Raw genomic sequence first — 19,168 nt, 5'->3', positions numbered from 1 at the left:
GATTTTGGGATTTTCTGCCATTCTTCTCTGCAGATCCTCTCAAGCTCTGTCAGGTTGGATGGGGACCATCGGTGGACAGCCATTTTCAGGTCTCTCCAGAGATGTTGGAAGGTGAACCTTCGGCCCAGTCTGAGGTCCTGCGCGCTCTGTTTCAGGTTTTCATTCAGGATATCTCTGTACTTTGCTTCGTTCATTGTTCCCTCAACCCTGACCAGTCCCACAGTCCCTGCTGCTGAAAAACACCCCCACAGCATGATGCTGCCACCACCATGCTTCACCGTTGGGATGGTATTGGGCAGGTGATGAGCGGTACCTGGTTTCCTCCAGACATGACGCTTAGAATTGAGGCCAAACAGTTCAATCTTGGTTTCATCAGACCACAGAATCTTGTTTCTCACAGTCTGAGAGTCCTTTAAGTGCTTTTTTGCAAACTCCAAGCGGGTTTTCATGTGTCTTTCACTGAGGAGAGGCTTCCGTCTGGCCACTAAAAAGGTTAGTTGACTGTTGGAAGAAGCAAATTGAAGAGGATGGAGATTAGGTAGAATAATGTGGCATGAAAAAGGTTACTCAATGGTACTTTGTCTATTATGTAGGACATTGTAGGTGGCTGACAACATTTCTGGGATGACCCTCGCATGCTTTATGAAAACGAAAAGTAAAATCAAGTGTGGTGTTTAAGTAAAATGTATTTTTTTAAATTAATTTGCCCTATGCCTCCCCACTCTTGTTTTCTCTGCACAGGTCTTGCTAATTCTGTTGCTGCATCCCCATTTTCAATTCACAGTTGTGCCTCCGACTGCGGCCTTGTCCATTGTCTTTGGAGTCGGGCTATTATTTCTGCACACTGTCCTTTGTACACACCCAACTCCTCCTGCTCTGTGTCATACTAATGCCTTGATCGTCTTTTTGAGTTTCACCACACTAGCCTGCCTAAATGGTGTCTTGGCTGCTATGCTTTGGAAATTTCTGCAGCAGCACAGGCAGGCTTGGCGCAACACAGTGACAAACAAACAGCGATGGCTGCTGGTAGGTGCAGAAAGACAGAGAAAAAGCTTTTTAATTATTCCTGTTCTTTCTCCAGGTCATATGCATTAATCTTCTAGTAAAGCGAAGCTAGAGGACTTTACCACAGAGAGATCATGAAACTACCATTGCAAAAGTAGAGATTGTTTTGAAGTGGAAAAAATAATTGATAACGATATCGTTGGAGCTGAATGAATTATTGAGAAATTTTGTTGAAGTTCTATTGCATAACTGTCACACCCCTGTACTTGCCTTTCACAGGTTGGTGGGATGAATAATGTGAGGACCTTCCTGCAACTGGGTTGTGTTGGTCATGCCATGAGCCAGGCCTCAAGCAGTTTTGTTGAGGAAGAACATATGATATGGTACTTCCTGCTCAGCTCCCTGTGGCTGCTGATTGGCTACAATGTTTGGCTGCTTAACAAAGCATGTACATGGCAAGATGAGCATTACGTAAGTCAGATGGCAGAGGGATGGTGTAAATTATTGTCTTTGTAGTAATTCCTCACTTAACGTCGATTCAGGTAACGTTTTGTCATAACGTCACTGATATACAATAGGGAACAACGGAACATACTGTATATCCTTTTAACATCGCGACGTTCTCTATTACGTAATTTACCAGAGGGCCACAGTGAAATACTTTGTATCACATAGACGTAAAGACATATGTAGATGCTGAACAGTTGTATCACACCATTTTGATGATGTTTGAAGCGTGATTCAATCTAATTTTTAAAGAAGAAAGTTTGCTTGTTTGTTGATGCATTCGGACCCTGCAGGACTAGTGCGACAAAACTTTGCATGGCCTCCTCTTGCATCCAGAGGAAGGTCGAGGGCTATGTTTGGATAAAAAAAAAATTCACTCGATCAAACGGGATAATTTGTCTTCTTGCCTCGATCAAATCTTGTGCTTATACACTGCCTGGGTTTTTTCCCTGGGAGTGATCAAGCAATATGTTTTGTGAAGATCGTATGTTCAGTTAAATACTTCACAAATTTAGATACTATGATGTTCACACGTGCACCTGTTATTAAAAAGATTGCTTTACATGGGTTTATTATAACACCTCCATGATCAGGCTTCAAGTGAGAATGTTGCTTACACAATGTATGTTTTTTTTTCTTCCCCAAGAGCGACAGTGTAATACGTTTTGTGAAGATTGTATGTTGAGGTTGTAGTGATTTGATGTCAACAACACAAATTTCCCCAGGCAACGCTGGATAGTTCCATTAGTCCCTTATAAAGACAAGTCAAAAACACTCAAAAAGTGATAGTAGTGGGTCAGGTAGTAAGAAAAACTATTATTTCATAAATTGAAGGATTTAAGCATTTTTATTCTGGAGAACGAGCAGTTGATATCGTGAGAGCGCTTGGGCTGTCCCATTAACTCCACTACTCACCCCTCACCACACCCTACCTCGACAAACAACCTCCACACCCATCCCTGGAGAGTGTTATCTTATTTGAACTTATATTTCTTTTATATTTAGAAATAAACGTTGTTTTAAAATGTTATTTCATTTCGGAATGTAATATACATGTAGGGTATTGTTGCGTTCCTGGCGATTAAAATCTTTCCCAGGAACGAATCGCCGAGCAAGCTTTAACTCCGAGGCACTGATCAAATGCAGACTTGATATACACGGTGGAAGAAAGGGAAAGGGAGGGATGAAGGGTCTTACCTGTCGATCCCGCTGGGGTTCTCAAACCTGCAGAAAATAACTCAAACAAAAACGGATTTAGAAGTGTAAAAAATAACAAGTCAGGAGACGACGATGGTTCACAAGCGAGCGGTATTCAATGACAAAGGATGGACTATAACCGAAACAGGCCCGAACTGGGGGGTCGGGGGCTCATGTGGCAGGTGTCGCCCCCCGACATGCGGTGTACATGCCTATTTACAAAGGGCCCCAATGCGCTGCGTGCGCAGGCCTTTAAGAGCCACCAGCTGTACGTAATTGTGTGTGGTGCTGGCCTGGAAATGTCAAAACGAAGGTTACTGACTTTGAAATGAGATAGAAAACAATGTATAATCAGTTATGAGGTTAGTTAGCTACACAATACCGAAAATTTGATTCGATTCCGACAACTTTGAAAATTTGACCTTTGTGACCTTCAAGGGTCAAAGGTCGAAGATTCTGAAATTTGTTCGAAAACTTGTATTTCATGATGTATGTGATAATATAAGATCATGTATGACATTTCACCCTATCAGGAAGCAAACAATGTAATAAAACCATCAAAAATCGACTTTTCTAAATTTCGTGACCTTGTGACCTTGACCTTGGGGCGAAAATGAAAAATCGACACATGACATTGGCCTAACCAAATACCGAAACCCCTGTCAAATTGCACCAACTCCCTCGGAGAAGATGTAGCTTGAACTCGATTACCCCCTAAAAAGACATCTTTTTCGGGTGTCGCTCTGCCCACAATGGGCGCAATACGCCCACTCTAGGCAGGGCACAACTAGATCATGATATCAACGTCCCACCCAAGTTTCATCAAGATCGGATGACATCATCGGGTAGTTATGCTGCAGACAGACACACAGACACACAGACAGACACACAGACAGACATACACCCATGACGAATATAGTGGTCACTCTGTTTGATAACTCGTGAACCAACAAAAGGGTTTATTCAAAGAAATCCCGATAACAAGAAAACGCGACGGTAAACTAAATTCTTAAACGGGACGTCCCTCCACACCAGACTTAAGACACAGTCGAAGGATTAAAATAAACTGGAAAATATAAACGTGTGGTTTATCATGCACTTAGCTCTGATTAGCTCGGGTGGGGGGGGGGGGGGGAGGGGGGGGGCGGTTCCCGTGCGCGAGAACATGCCCAGTAGGCCTCGATGCGCCCTTGTTCACTAGGACCTCGTCACACTGCAGCGGCAAGCCGCGCTCATCCGCTTGAAGAACCGCAGTTCCCAGGCCGCGGCTCTTCCTGCTGCCTTTGCACGTCTCACGATAGTGTCTCTGAACACGGTCGGTCCGATTGCTTCCTGGAGCCCGTCGTCCACGGTCGTTCGCGAGGTCCAGAACGTGAGCAGGCACAATAGCGAGAAGGAGAAGAAGGCAAGAGAAGCAAGAGAGCAAGAGGGAAAATGCTGGTTAGAGAGTTCTTTTACCGTCCCGCTCTGACATCATCGGCCCTTTTCTTCCAATCTCCGTAGGCCAACACCACAGGCCCAGCTCCCCACCAATCAGCGAGCAGTCCGCCTTCTGACGTCGTCGGTCGTGCCTTGTCAATCAGCGTGATGCTTCCCACTCGCCCTTCCCTCTACCAATCAGCGAGTTGCTTCTTACCCCTGCCTTCTTGTTGGTCAACTCCCGCCCAATCACTGCCCTTCTGGGCGTGGCTCTCGGCCTGCCTGAGCTATGTGTGTCTGCCAGGCGGGTTTGTCAGCCCTTGTGCTTGATGCCTGGCTTCCGGTTGGTTTTTATTGTTATTTAGTGTAGTTTAATGGCAATTCTAACTAGTGTTTATGGTGCGGTGCCAAAAGGGACAAAGGATAAATCACCAAGGGAACGACGTACAAGGGATAATTTACCCTTATTCCCTAAGCTAGTTAGCATTCAACCGCCCCCTCGTGACGGGGACAAATATACACTTAATCTGACATCCGGGCTAACAAGTACTTATTACATGGTGGTTTCTACACGACAATCGGAGCAGGCTACCTATACAAATCTACCTGGTCTAAAGTCATCACTACCCCATTGACATAATAGTATTTTAACTTTTCATGCTTTTTTCTGATGAGAAATATTCAAAAGAGCGTAACTCTAGTTTATACATTCATTATTATGGGAAAATGTGATTAGCTTAATATTGTTTCGCTTAAAGAGTCATTTTTCGAGAATCAAACTATGATGTTAAGTGAGGACCAAGTGTATTGACGAAGCGAAACAGGAGAATAATAACTGGATCATGGTGGTGGAAGGCACATTGGGAAGGATTGAGTAAGGATGATGGAGCAATTATTGGAGTCATAATTGTAAGGAAAAGAAGGACTGCAAAGGAACTGAAAAATGAACGTAGATTCAGGGAATGGCAATGGTCAGAAGGAAAAATGGAAGGTTTCCACAAGTATGAATGTGATTTTGATTATGACGACAGTGTTGTGTTGAACATGGGTTCCAGCATGCATTCTAAAAACAGACCTGTAAACAGATGTGGTGGCCGAAGATGTTGGGACTATTGATCGTGATGGTTTTTTGCCGACTACTCCGTGGGTGGAACCAGACTGGTGTCAACTGGGCAGATCAAGCAGATATCTCGGACTGGCTCAACAGGTCAGGATAAAGATTGCTTTGCTTTTATAAATTGTGCCTGAAAGTGATGGTAGATTAAAAACATGAATGTTGCTTATTATTCTTGTTGTTTTACAGAAATAATGATGTTTGCAGCAGATATGAATCATTTTTATCGCTTATTTCTTTATTATGTTTCATTTTAAAAGTTTAGTAAAAAAGCCAACAACCTAATTCTCTTAACTAAATACTGTAAAATACTTATCTATCAAGTGGATCTAACTTTCGTGCTTTTTGCTGTCAGGTTATTTGCACCAACGTTATCTCAAGTGAATAAATGTTCATTGTTGTACCCATGTAAATGTAACTTTGATGTGCAAATGTTACATAACGCAAAACAACTCTAAAAGAGAAACTCAAAAAGATAAGCCCATGAATAATAAGTACTTTTACAGTATTAACAGAGGAATTCTAAACTCCATGAGAAGAAAGGTGAAGCAATGTTTTGGACGTGAGCCCTTTTCAAAGTGTGAGAGACAATCGAGGATTGAGAAAAATATACGTATAATCCTATATGTGGATCGATCAGAGGGGCACCAAATGACAACAGGATGTCCTGTTTGCCAGAAATTGCTGTCTTGAACAATATGGATGTCTTGGAGGGAAGGCCAGGAGGCGGGGTGGAAGGGGAACATTGCATGTACAAATGACGAAGCCAATAGTGATGACCGGGCAAGTCTAGCCCCTACACTCTTTGCTGTGGTGCATTCTGATAATTTAATCCGACCGCCATTGCCATGTTTCTATGAAATAATTAAACTCATAAAAGGGGGCGCTTTTAATTTTTCGCTTCTACTTGGTGCAAAAGTTTATTATTGCACTCAAAAACTAGATGTAAATGTGCATTTCATACTTTTATTGTTACTTCTACTTTTCATCCTAATAAATTCAACATCTACAAGCATGCAAACCATCCCCCTCCCACCCTCTCACCTTCCCCAAAATGCACAGTGGTAGGTCCATAGGTAAGCTTGGCAGGGGGCTCCTCCTTCTGATTCGCCATTTATTTATTTATCTTTCTATCCCTCTTCTTTGTACTCTGTAGCTCCTGTGAACACAATAAATTAGTTTTAGGGGAAATTGTCACAAGAGGATTGAGTAAAACTGAAAGCGACAACCTGGACAGCATTTACTCAAGTACCCCCCGCACACCCCCGTCCCTCACCCATCGACGTCCATGTGTCCAGGGGTGTGTTCAGTTACCAAGCAGCTAGTTGGCGCTTGCCTGCCAGCTGCTCCTTATCAACGGTTTAGAATGGTGTGCTTGCTTGAGTGCTTAAGCCACTTGGCATGTGCTCTACAAGAAACTTGGTAAATGAACACACCCCTGATTCATTAAATGGCAGGGAGGATCAACATCTAGACCGTGACTTATTTCAACCATATCGATGAATTTTTTTTTTTTTTTTTTTTTTTTTTTTTTTGTATACAAGATCGAGGCTCGTGAAAGAGCGAACATTAATCACACAGAAAGACAAACAGACACACAAAACAAATAACATCGGGAGCGGTAGACAAGATGGGGAGAGAGGGGGAAGGACACAAACACAACATTTGAGAGCAGGGACCGAGAGACATGGAGACATCGAGAGAACTGTGGGAGGGAGAGGGCTTTGGGGGGAAGGCATGGGAAGGGGGGGGGGGGGGTGGGAGAGGTATAAAACGTATGGACACTGCCAAGACTTCCAGGAAAGAAGTTGGAATTTCAAACAAGGTGGATCTGGGGTGAATTAGTGGGGGTAGAAAAGATCAAGGTTTTGGATGGGGGAAGATAAGAGATGGTGGTGAACAGCTGTTTTGAAGACCTGGAGGGAGGAGTGTGATTGAAGTGAGTATGGGAGTTTGTTCCAGAGGCGGGAGAAAAGAGGAATGAAAGAGTGAAGGTGAGCAGAGAGCCGAGATTTCGGCAGTTTAACCATCAGAGGGTGGCTGGCAGATCTTGTGCGACCTGTAGGAATATTTGGGGGACAGAGCACAGAGAGAGCTGGGGGAGCAAGGCCGGAGAGGAGTCGGTAGAAGACAGAAAGACCACCTACCTGCCTGCGGTGAGTGAGTGAAAGGCCCTCAGAGATAGCTTCATCGCGGGAGATTCCAATGATTCTGAAAGCTTTGGATTCAACAGCGTGAAGCCGAGCCAGGTGTGAGGCAGGAGCACCTCAAGCTCCTCCTCAATTTGCCCCTCAAGAGGCAGATTCCGACATGACGTGGCAAGTTAGTTGTTCGAGGAGATTTCGACATTATTTATTTTTCCCAAATGTGGTTACAAACGCTATAATTTAGTCAGTACCACAAAGACACTAGAATACTGAGAGTTGTTTATTGACGAGTAATGAAAAGGAGTTTCCAAGTAATACAACTTCAAACTCGGTGATTGTGGTGACATGATATTAAATATTGTTGCGGATCTCGAGCCCGTCGATGTACAGAGGGGGGTTAAACCCTTTTCCCCCTCAGGCCTTCGAGTCCACGAGGCCGCTACCCACTTTACACTTGTGGGGCGGATTGCGAAGCAATTCCAGCCGCCACCCCCTTAGCGAGCGTGCGGAAGGGTATCTGGTCGAATCCCCAAGTACATTCGATACACACGCGGCCACGAGAACGGGGACTGGACTTCGCACGAGTCACGCTGGTCTGATACGCCCGAGCGGTTTGCGTGTCATGTGACTCGTGCCGTTAATTATTATTGAACCCGATTGAGCGGTTTTATTCGTACAATGCGAAGCCAATGGTGGGAAAAGACGTGAACGGCCAAATGGAAGCAAAAGAACACAGGTTTATTATTACAAATGTACAGTGATCAGGGCAAAGAGACACAGAGGAGAAACTTATCGTCCTTAACTTAATCCCCCGGACAAGGGCCCTTTCACTCACGCGGGGAAAAGGATGAAGAAGGACGCGCTCAAAGCGCGGCCATTGGTGCCGTTCGCCCCGGTCAGCTCATTGGGCGTATCCCCTTGAGAGGTCCGCGGCACATGCAGGAAGCTCAGGCAGGGAGATCGTTGGTGTCTGTGGCTCCGGGAGAGATCGTCCTCGCAAGCGCTATTAACAGGCAGCAAAGCGCAGGGCAGGGAGAGTTCGTGCTGTCGATCACACACACAGTCCTTCAGAATCCCGGGACAGAGAGCTCAGAGACAGACAGCACGCTGGGAGCTTGGCCACGGAGGAGGAGGACCTGGGATCCGGCCCGGGTTTTATAGCCCCTCCTAGAGTCCCACCCGAATGTTCGAAGCACCTCCCCTGGCTGCCGTCGCTGGCCACTCCTCTTTAGCTCCCATTGGCTGCTCGCCGCTTACCGGCCACTCCCCACCAGCTCCTCCCTCGGGCCTTCCAGACTTGTTCTGGGCGTAGCACATGGCATTCCAGCCCAATGAACAATGAAGCCTACACTTACTTGCCTGCTTCAACGCATACTAACACAGGAAAGGAGACTATACTTTAACATTTAATAAGAAATAACTGGCTAAAGCGAGGCTACATGTTGTGGTGCAACTAACTAAGAGGGGGGCTTGCCTTTATTCTCAAACTGCAACAATATGTAATGATCCATGAAAGAATGCCCTTTCACTTTTATGAGCAGGAGGAGGGGAGAGAGTTGGGTTTCAGAGGGAGTCTTGACACTACATGGAAAAATATGCAGCATTGTCTATCCTGAAGCGCTACAAGGATTTTAAAAAGTCAAACTGTAATAAAATGTGATAGAAAAATGTGATTTGAAATCCTCAGTGCGGATGAAGAAGAAATTACGAAATCTTAGCTTATTCCACACAGTAATCCTAAAATTGCCCGGACAATGTTGAATTGCCCAGAATTGAACCAGTTTGAACAGAGAAAAGTAGTCATTCTGCTGTTTTGTGTCACTGTGCATGTACCGCAATGAGCATGGAGAAAAGAAAGAAAACCAGAGAATTGTCTGAATAGGTCAGACACAAGATTGTAGCCAAGCATGGACAATCTCAGGGCTACAAGTCCATCTCCAAAGACCTTGATGTTCCTGTGTCAACCGTACGCAATGTTATCAGGAAGTTTAAGGCCCATGGCACTGTAGCCAACATCCCTGGACGTGGCCACAAGAGAAAACCTGATCGAAGATTGCAGTGAAGGATTGTTCGAATGGTGGAGAAGGCACCTCGATCAACTGCCAAACAGATTCAAGCTGACCTTCAGACACAAGGTACGACAGTTTCAACTCGCACCATCCGTCGCCAAGTCAATGGAAGGGGGTTCTATGGTAGGAGACCCAGGAGGACCCCACTGCTGAGAGAGAAATAAGAAAGCCCGACTGGAGTTTGCCCAAACACACCTGAACAAGCCAAAATCCTTCTGCGAGAATTGCTTTGTTCTACCAAATATTAAGTCTTGGGTGTCAATAATTTTGTCAATGCCATTTCTTTTTATTTTCTGATTTGAAAGGATATATTAAGTTCTGAATAAAAACAAAGGTTCTGCAATATAAACAGTGAAATAAAGAATTGTGGAGACCAAATACATTGTCAATTTCAACTTATTTTTCGGGAAAATTGTGATTTATTTGAAAAAAGCGCAAGGTTGCCAATATTTTTGGCCACGACTGTATATATATATACCGATTAAAAGTTTTAGAACACCTCGATTTTTCCAGTTTTTATTGAAATTTACGCAGTTTAATGTCTCAATGTACTCTGAAATTAAGCATAGAACAAATAAACAATTGGAGATAAAAAAAATAAATCGGAGAATCATTTTGTTTAACAAAATTTAATTGAAAATTTTGACTCACCAAAGTAGCAGCCTTTTGCAGATATAACCGCCGAACACACTCGTGGCATTCTTTCTACAATGGAAATCAAATATTGTTCGGGAAGTTCTCCCAACACTGTTGTAGAAGTTCCCACAAATGTGTTGCACTTGTAGGTTGCTTTGCTTTCACCCTTCTGTCCAGTTCTTCCCCAACCAGCTCAATGGGGTTTAAGTCTGGAGACTATGCTGGCCATTCCATGATTTGAAGCCTACCGTCTTGATCTTTTCCTCGAAGGTAGTTTTGACATAGCCTGGAGGTGTTTAGGGTCATTATCTTGCTGTAGGATGAACCCTTGACCAATTAGGCGTATACCAGAGGGTATTGCATGGCGCTGCAAAATACTGTGGTAGCCCTTTTGGTTCAGGGTGCCAGTCACTCTGTGCAAGTTGCCGACTCTGGATCCAGCAAAAGAGCCCCAGACCATCACGCTTCCTCCTCCATGTTTGACAGTTGGTGTGACACACTGAGGAACCATCCTTTCGCCTACTCGACGGCGTACAAAAACCCTGCGTGATGAACCAAAGATTTCAAATTTTGATTAATCGGTCCATAAGACCTTCCATTCTTCGGTAGTCCACTGGTGGTGCTTCATGGCCCAGGCAAGCCTCTTTTTCTTATTTTGCCATTTTAGCAATGGCTTTCTTACTGCCACTTGACCTGTCAAACCTGCAGCTCATAGTCTTCTCTTCACAGTTGAAACTGAGACTTGCTTACTTCGACCAGTGTTAAGCTGTGCTTGAAGCTGTTGTCCTGTGAGCCGCCTATCACGCAAGCTGTTGACTCTCAGAAACTTGTCTTCTGATTCTGTTGTGGCTTTGGGTCTGCCAGACCTCTTCCTGTCAGAGTTTCCTCCAGTTTCCAATATACTACTTCCTGCAGTGCAATATTGTCCAAATAATGCTTCAGGGGGTGTAATAACAGTCTGTTCCAATACTGCTTTTATACAGACAGGAGGTTTGTAATCAAGTAATCAGCAGAGGTTGGGACACCTGTAGAAATTGTTTGCATCAACTTTCAAGGCTTAATTTACTTACATTGCTGCAGAACTGCTGTAAGTTGTTAACCCATTACTTGTTCCCTGAAGAAGGCCTTTTTTACAATATAACTGTGCAATTTACATTATTTTCCCGTTTTTGCGAACCTAAACTTTCTTCTTAACCTCGAGAAGTTTACTGCTTACCTTTGTACCATTTCAGGTTATTCACTGGACATTAAACTGCGTAAATTTAAATAAAAACTGAAAAATTGAGGTGTTCTAAAACTTTTGACCAGTAGTGTATATATATATATATTCTCAATCCAGGGTTTTCTGTTTTACTTTGAAGAAGGGCTCATACATGAAACGTTTTACAGATGGCTATTAGCTTACCTCTGTGACCACTTGGTTTGGAGCATATTTGTGCTTATTTTCACACCAATATAGACTGACTTTAGTCCATACAAAGTCTAGTTTTCTGTTGTGAAAAAGTCCTACTTGCCACATATTTTAGCATTTCTAACATCATTGATCATATTTCTTCATAGCCCTGGAAATGAACTTGCTCTGACTGCAGTGTCAGCTGTTTCTCTTCTTGGCCTCTTCTGGCTGGCGGGTGGGCCGACATTTTCATTTTTTGGCCGATTTTTGCTGGCCTTTGGCCTGGTTGCTGTTTGGGCTTACCGGTGTGGCAGCGGGACCCTGACCCAACCAGAAATGCTCAGTTCCATACTTAGCTCTGAGTAAGTGCACAATATATTTCCAATAACAAAATATATTTATAAATTGTAATTGTATTATTTTGAAAAAGCTATCTTGCAGTACAAGTATTTTATTTAATCTTTTGCTAAAGTGCTACCAGTGATTTTCTTCACTGATGGATTTTGTAAAAGTTTTCCATTGATGATTGACTCATATTGCTTGTGTGACAGGGGTGTGAGGGAGGCACGTCTTGCGTACATCTGTGTCTTCTTGCTTCTTGCCATATCAGGCATTCATTCATTACTTGGCACCTGCCTTGGATTTTCATCATCGGAAGATGATCAGCCGACGGTATTGGCAGGGACAATCAAATTGTGTCCAGATAATAAGAGACTGGGAGATCAAACAAGTTTAACACCACACAAGAACACCGGAAATATTCACAGATTGTATGCAAGATGGCAACACAATGAATGCACGCAACAATGTCAGAAGAGAGAGAGGCAGATGGGATTTAATGGAGCATCTGCTGCCTTAACACTCCTGCTGTCCTTGCTCCTTCGGCCGCATAACCTACCCGTACTTGCATTGTGGCTGGGCCTACAGCACGTGCTTAGCAGTTGGGTCTGGCCTTGTGTCTGCCTGCCTCCATTTGAAATGGCCATCATTTACTACTGGCTGGGACAAGCTGCTTTCTTCCAGCAGGTACGATCTGACAACTCGTAGCACCATGAGCAAGATTTATTCACCATAGACTAATGTTTTGAGATAGGGGATGTAGTATTATGTAGTATTATGTGTGTTTCATGATTTTACATGTGGAGCTGCACTTATCTATGAATAATATAATTCATTCAGCTTGAGTACCAGTTCACTGGTAATTCACTGTGTGTCGCAAGAGGCGACTAACAGGGTTGGCGGCAGGAAGGGCATCCAGCCATAAAACATCGCTTCAAAAAGGGGACCACGGTGTCCAAAAAAGGCCAACCCCTGCTCTGCGGGAAAAAAATGGCCTCCAAAGGTGGTTCTTTTTTTTCTTCTATTCAGCTTGTGTTTTGTGCCTGTGTCCTTTGTGTTCGTAACTGTGACCTTTCAGTGGACAGGCTCCCTGATAGCATCACTGACATAAATCTCTTGTTCAGGACCAGCAGGAGACGTATGTTGCCTTATGTGAGATTCTGTACAAGTGATTCAAATAATGAAGATCTAACCTTATTGTGCATGAGCACTCGAGGATGAAGCCGGATCTTGCAACATCCCAGAATGGGAGAAAAAGCGACACACCTGGCCACAGGCCAGGGATGTTCAAACCCATCTCAATCGGTGATGGTAAAATATACTGCTGTTGTTCGTTTGAAAGATAGCAAACCTGATTGGACTATAACACCCAGGGAAAATCAGCCGGCTTGGAAAAAGATGGCGCTTCTGAATAAAGTGCCCTTTTCCATTGTCACAGGCAAGATAAGGTAATTGTGGAGGCTTCTTTTGGCTTCAATGGTTGAGGAAATGTTAAACTCGCACACTGCAGCATGTTTCCTGCGAATGGAGCCACAAGTGAAGTCTCATAAAATCTGTTGATATCTGCACTGGCGATGGTGGAGGGAAGTGGGGGACGTTCGGCCGTTATCACAAAACTTGTGTTTTTCCAGAATAGCTCAACGTTTCGTGGGTGTTGATACATTTGTTAACTTTCAAAAGAACAACAGCTGTATATTTTATACTGATCAACCAGGATCGTCAAAGAATACTTGTTTTTATCTGAATTCGAACTATTTTTCAAAACACTGGAGAAAATGCCATGAACAAGTGCTGATCCCATGACATACATGAGATGGTGGAAATCTCAACAGGGCAGTATGAAGAACCAGCATCCAAATAGAACCAGTGCGCAGTTGTTACCTCCACCACTGAAGGTTGGCTGAGGTTATGTTTTCACCCCATGTCTGTTTGTTACTTGGGCCAATTTTTTTTTTTTTTTGCAAGTATGTTGATCTCTTCGGTTTGTGTGTGTGTGTGTGTGTGTGTGTGTGTTTGTTTGTCTGTCCGCTCACTTATACTTGCCTGCAGGTCGCAATTTTAAACCGATCTTCACGAAACTTTAACAAGTGGTAGAGTTCGTGGTCCGACAAAATCCTATATATTTTTGGGGTCAAAAAGTCAAAAGGTCAACATAGGCCAAAGGTTGACCACTTTTTTCAAATTTCTAAAATCCTCAATTTTCATCAGATTGACTTGAAATTTGAAAAGGATATACATATCGGCAAACTGAATTCAACCACCAACTATTTTTGAGATCAGCATAGGCCAAAAAGACAACATAGGCCAAAGGTCAACAACCATTTCAAATTTCTAAAATCCTCAATTTTCATCCGATTGACTTGAAATCAAGCCTCTCTGGTTGTAGACAACGTGTGGCCCTGAATGGATTTCTCTCATCTCCCCTTCCTGTTCAGGCTGGAGTTCCCCAAAGCAGTGTTCTGGGCCCTGTGCTTTTTCTGGTCTTTATCAATGATCTCTCCGACTCTCTGGAAAAACCTCTCTATCTCTTTGCTGATGACTCTACTCTCTGCCACTCCATTCCTCTTCCCTCAGATCGGCAGTCTGCAGCCTCCTCACTCTCTGAAGACCTGGACAAAATCACAGACTGGTCAAACAAGTGGAACATGTCTTTCAATCCTGTCAAATCTCACACTATTACTATGTCTCTCCGAAAGGACCGAATGGACAACCCTCCCATCTACTTTTTCAACAATCCTCTCCAAGAAGTTCTGTCGCTCAAGCTTTTGGGTCTCACTATCTGCCATTATCTTTCTTGGGAAAACCACATTTCCAAGCTGGCCTCCAAAGCCAGTCGCCGACTGGGCATCCTCCGTCGTGCGAAGTCCTTCCTCGGCACACCTGAGCTCCTCACCACATACAAGGCTTTCATCCGCAGCTCAATGGAATACTGTTCTCCCCTATGGGTCGGTGCTCCTGCCTCACACCTAGCTCGGCTTCACGCTGTTGAAACCAAAGCTTTCAGAATCATTGGAATCTCCCATGATGAAGCTATCTCCGAGGGCCTTTCACTCACTCACCGCAGGCAGGTTGGTGGTCTTTCTGTCTTCTACCGACTCCTCTCCGGCCTTGCTCCCCCAACTCTCTCTGTGCTTTGTCCCCCAAATATTCCTACAGGTCGCACAAGATCTGCCAGCAACCCTCTGATGGTTAAACTGCCGAAATCTCGGCTCTCTGCTCACCTTCACTCTTTCATTCCTCTTTTCTCCGGCCTCTGGAACAAACTCCCACACTCCCTTCAATCCCACTCCTCCCTCCAGGTCTTTAAAACAGCTGTTCACCACCATCTCTTATCTTTCCCCATCCAAAACCTTGATCTTTTCTACCCCCACTAATTCACCCCAGATCCACCTTGTTTGAAATTGCAACTTCTTTCCTGGAAGTCCTGGCAGTGTCCATATGTTTTATACCTCTCCCACCCCCCCCCCCCCTTCCCATGCCTCCCCCCCCCCCAAAGCCCTCTCCCTCCCACAGATATCTCGATGTCCCTGCTCTCAGATGTTGTGTTTGTGTTCCTCCCCCTCTCGCCCCATCTTGTCTACCGCTCCCCATGTTATATGTTTTATGTGTTGGTTTGTCTTTCTGTGTGATTAATGTTAGCTCTTTCACGAGCCTCGATCTTGTATACAAAAAAAAAAAAAAAAAATCTGAATAGGATTTGCACATCAGCTTACTGAACCCAACCACCAACTATTTTTGAGGTCAACATAGCCAAAAAGGTCAACATAGGCCAAATTTCTAAAATTGTCAATTTTCTCAGATTAACTTAAACTTTGAAGACGATTTGCATCTCAGGTCACTGAATTCCACCACAAATTATATTTGAGGTCAAAAGTATTCTCTACTGAGTGGCATTCTACTTTGTACTGTTTTGCCAAGTGTCGCTCTATGAGTGATTTTTCACTTGTCTGTGTTTGTCTGTCTGTAAACACTATCTCAAAAAGTTGTGGACAGATCGGACGAAATCTCGTGGGGAGGTTGGGTATGCGACAAGGACAAAATTGTTAGATTTTGGTGAAGATCTGGATAGGGATCTGGATCTGAGAATTTTAAAAGTGATTCTTCACCATCGAGAGATAGGACCAAAAACGATTTATGGCACGATATCTCAAAAAGTTATGGACGGATTCGGTCGAAACGTTGTGGATAGGTTGAAGACGATTTGCATATCAGGTCACTGAATTCCACCACAAATTATATTTGAGGTCAAAAGTATTCTCTACTGAGTGCCATTCTACTTTGTACTGTTTTGCCAAATGTCACTCTATGAGTGATTTTTCATTTGTTTGTCTGTCTGTGAACACTATCTCAAAAAGTTGTGGGACAGATCGGACGAAAGGAAGAATTGATTCAGTTTTGGTGAAGATCCGAATCCGGATACGAGAGTTAAAAAAATTTTTAAAAGTGATTCTTCATCATTGAGTGATAGGACCAAAAACGATAATAGCACGATATCTCAAAAAGTTGTGAATGAATTATGACAAAACTTGGTGGATGAGTTGGGTAAGTGACAAGAAGAAGCCGTTTAGATTTTGGTTCAGGTCCGAATCCAGAGCTGACCTATCAGTGGGATACAAAATGTAAACTGTTCAGCCTGGTGGAGATATGCGCTCTACTGAGTGCCATTTGAGTTTTTTTTTGCCTCTGCTCTCTTAGCCCTCATCCTCACCAGCTCCTCCTGGATGCACTTTTTCTACCATCCACCCCAAACTCACTAAACTACCAAAATCCTGGCTTAGTTCCCACTTTTGCTGTTTTGTTCCTCTTTTCCCCTGTGTGTGGAATTGTCCTCTGGGGCGGTTCAATTCCACCACACCCGTCTTCTAGCACTTAAAGTTTGCAGTGCACTGAACGTCATCCCATGTCATCCCTATCCCTACCCTCGATCTCCCCCTGCACCCCCATAAACCTGACCTAACGCACCTTTCTTCGTTGTGGGTTACTGTATTTCCCGCCCCTCCTCTTTATCCTCTTTCCCTATCCATTCATTTCACTGTTTGTTGCATGATTCCACCTGTTGCCCCACTGTCAAGACTTTGCTTTTTTTGCCTGTTACAATTTGCTTTCCCATGAGCAAAGATTTTGTCTACATGATGATGGCAAACGTTTACCAGGAAAAATAGAGGAACACAAATCAAGTTGTTTTAGCAATCAAATTGTTGGAGTATAATGCTATTAAAGATGTTGTGTGCTTGTGTTGAGCTTCCATGTGGGTCCATGTGGAGATAGACATTGTACTTTATGCTTTATATGGTGATGCTTGCCTCATTTATATAATAAACGCTATTTTTAACCAGCCAATTGGAAAGCCAATATATGCAATTAATATTATCTGTTGCAGGGTAATTCGAATGGGCTAGCCACTGTCGATGTGGCCGCAGGGTACACTGGGATGTCTTCACATTCTGGTCCTCTTGCTGTTATTCTTACCGCCTTCTGCACTTACTCCGGCCCAATTCTTTGGGCCATGGCTCTGATAAAGGAAATCCGTTTGGCTCCGCTTCATACCAGGTATTCGATATTCGATGGCTTTTCATATTTGTGACATGGCAGCTTCATGCACTAATAACACCATCCTCTTTCAATCCGGTATGATTGAGTTACACTTGGTCTTTGTTGCCCTAAACTAGTTGTAACATCATTCAGAGATAATATTGACATGCCTGTTGTGTGCTCTTCCAGGGTAAGCAGCATTGGTGCTGCCAGTCGAGCGCTCGCAATGTGCCGAGCATTGCCCCTGACTTTCTATCTGGTGTTTGTGATGGTGGAGCGGCACCATCTCTTCATTTGGAGTGTCTTCGCACCCAAACTCCTTTATGAAACCACACACACTCTCGCCTTATTCGCCTTCCTGCTCATCTTCACGACTTGCATTTGATACTGTTACAGAATTTTATTGCTATTTTGAAGCAATAGGGACAATTTTTCATCCCAGTTACCTAGACATCCCAGTTACCCTCATGTTATCCTGACTCGCACATTAAAAGCAGGAAGTGAATGAATATGAATGAATGAATGATCGTTTTAAGGCCATTTTTCCCCGCTAGAGCGGGGGTTAGCCTTGCGGGCCCCATGACAATCATGGTTCCCTTTTTGAGGCAATGTTTTTATGGCCGGATGCCCTTCCTGACGCCAACCCTTGGTCACGCTCTTAGGATGCGCAGGGATATGGTGTACCTATTCTAAATCTGGGTACACACCATGATCATTCATCCCAGCAAGCTGGTACTCAATTTGCCGACCTCGGAAGGATGACAGGCTGAGTCAACACCCCTGGCGTTAATTCAGCGATCGACCGGGAATCGAACCCAGGATCCTAGGAACCCAAGCCTGCACCCTAACCGCTAAGCCAACACCAGGCTATTAAAAAGTGTAAATGTAAAATTAAAAAGTGTAAATTAAAAGCAGGAAGTGTAAATGAAATATTCTGCTCAGCTGATGAATCAAAACAGCACAATTGTTTTGATGTCCATTAGTCCATGTTTAGCTCCTGGGAGCTTATGCGATGGCGCGTCGTCCGTCTGTCAATCTGTAAACACTTGCAACTTCTTCTCCGAAACCGCTGAGGGGATTGTAACCAAACTTGGCACAAATTATATTTGTTGTGTTGTGACTAAAGATTGTTCATGGCATTAAAAAAATCTGAGTCTATGGGGGTTTACCGGGGGTCATAGTGCATCCAGGTTTGACCCCCCCTGACCCCTTCCCAAAATAGATATTTGCTTTTTCCTCTGAAACTACACACACAATTTCGATGAAACTTTACCACAACCTTCATCACCCGTGATGTAACAAAGTTTGTTCACGGCATTAAAAATATCGAAGTCTGATGGGATCTACGGGGTCAGCGGGGGAATCGGGGGGGAGGGGGCGGGGGTCAAAGTGGGTCCAGGTTTGACCCCCCCAAAATAGTTTTTTTTTTTGTTTGTTTAAAGTCTTACGATTATGTTAGTATGATTCTTCATGCTGCCCTGTCTTCTAGCAACCATTGAAATTGGTTTAAAATACCTTTAGTCGGTGCACTATACTGTTTATTCTACCAGTGAGCACCAGGGGTATTGCCCCTGTGTTTGTCAATAAGCGTGGCGATAACAATAACAAGGCAAATTAGCTGCACTGTAAATTTATATATTACAAAAACAACCAAACAAGGTAGGAAGGAATGACAAACAAGGTAGGATCCTTAAACGGATTGTCATCACGACCTCTTTTCACCTTTGCTCTCCTCCCTACCTTGCTTGGTTGTCTTTTAGGATTGTATACTGTCATGTTTTTTCAGATCTTAAAAAAAGGTTTTTTCTGA

General features: G+C 43.8%; 1 protein-coding gene across 5 annotated transcripts in view; it reads left to right on the top strand.

Annotated features, from left to right (window-relative positions):
- The window catches only part of PIGG (phosphatidylinositol glycan anchor biosynthesis class G (EMM blood group)), a 38,534-nt gene extending 19,366 nt beyond the window's left edge, over positions 1-19,168 (top strand). For 2 of the 5 annotated variants that reach the window (XM_078769718.1, XM_078769717.1), the window contains exons 9-15: positions 742-1,026; positions 1,285-1,476; positions 5,214-5,335; positions 11,655-11,849; positions 12,039-12,513; positions 17,207-17,376; positions 17,548-19,168. In XM_078769718.1, the coding sequence (XP_078625844.1) occupies positions 742-1,026; positions 1,285-1,476; positions 5,214-5,335; positions 11,655-11,849; positions 12,039-12,513; positions 17,207-17,376; positions 17,548-17,743 (1,635 nt within the window). In that variant the 3' untranslated portion in view covers positions 17,744-19,168. Of the gene's footprint in view, positions 1-741; positions 1,027-1,284; positions 1,477-5,213; positions 5,336-11,654; positions 11,850-12,038; positions 12,514-12,666; positions 12,795-17,206; positions 17,377-17,547 lie in introns of those variants that run through there. The other 3 variants (XR_013621764.1, XM_078769719.1, XM_078769720.1) reach the window with 3 other exon arrangements.

The sequence above is a fragment of the Myxine glutinosa genome, chromosome 1, assembly GCF_964187855.1.
Source record: "Myxine glutinosa chromosome 1, kmMyxGlut1.1, whole genome shotgun sequence".
NCBI lineage: Eukaryota > Metazoa > Chordata > Myxini > Myxiniformes > Myxinidae > Myxine > Myxine glutinosa.
Note: the sequence above shows the minus strand (reverse complement) of the source record. Positions and strands in the feature narration are given on the sequence as shown.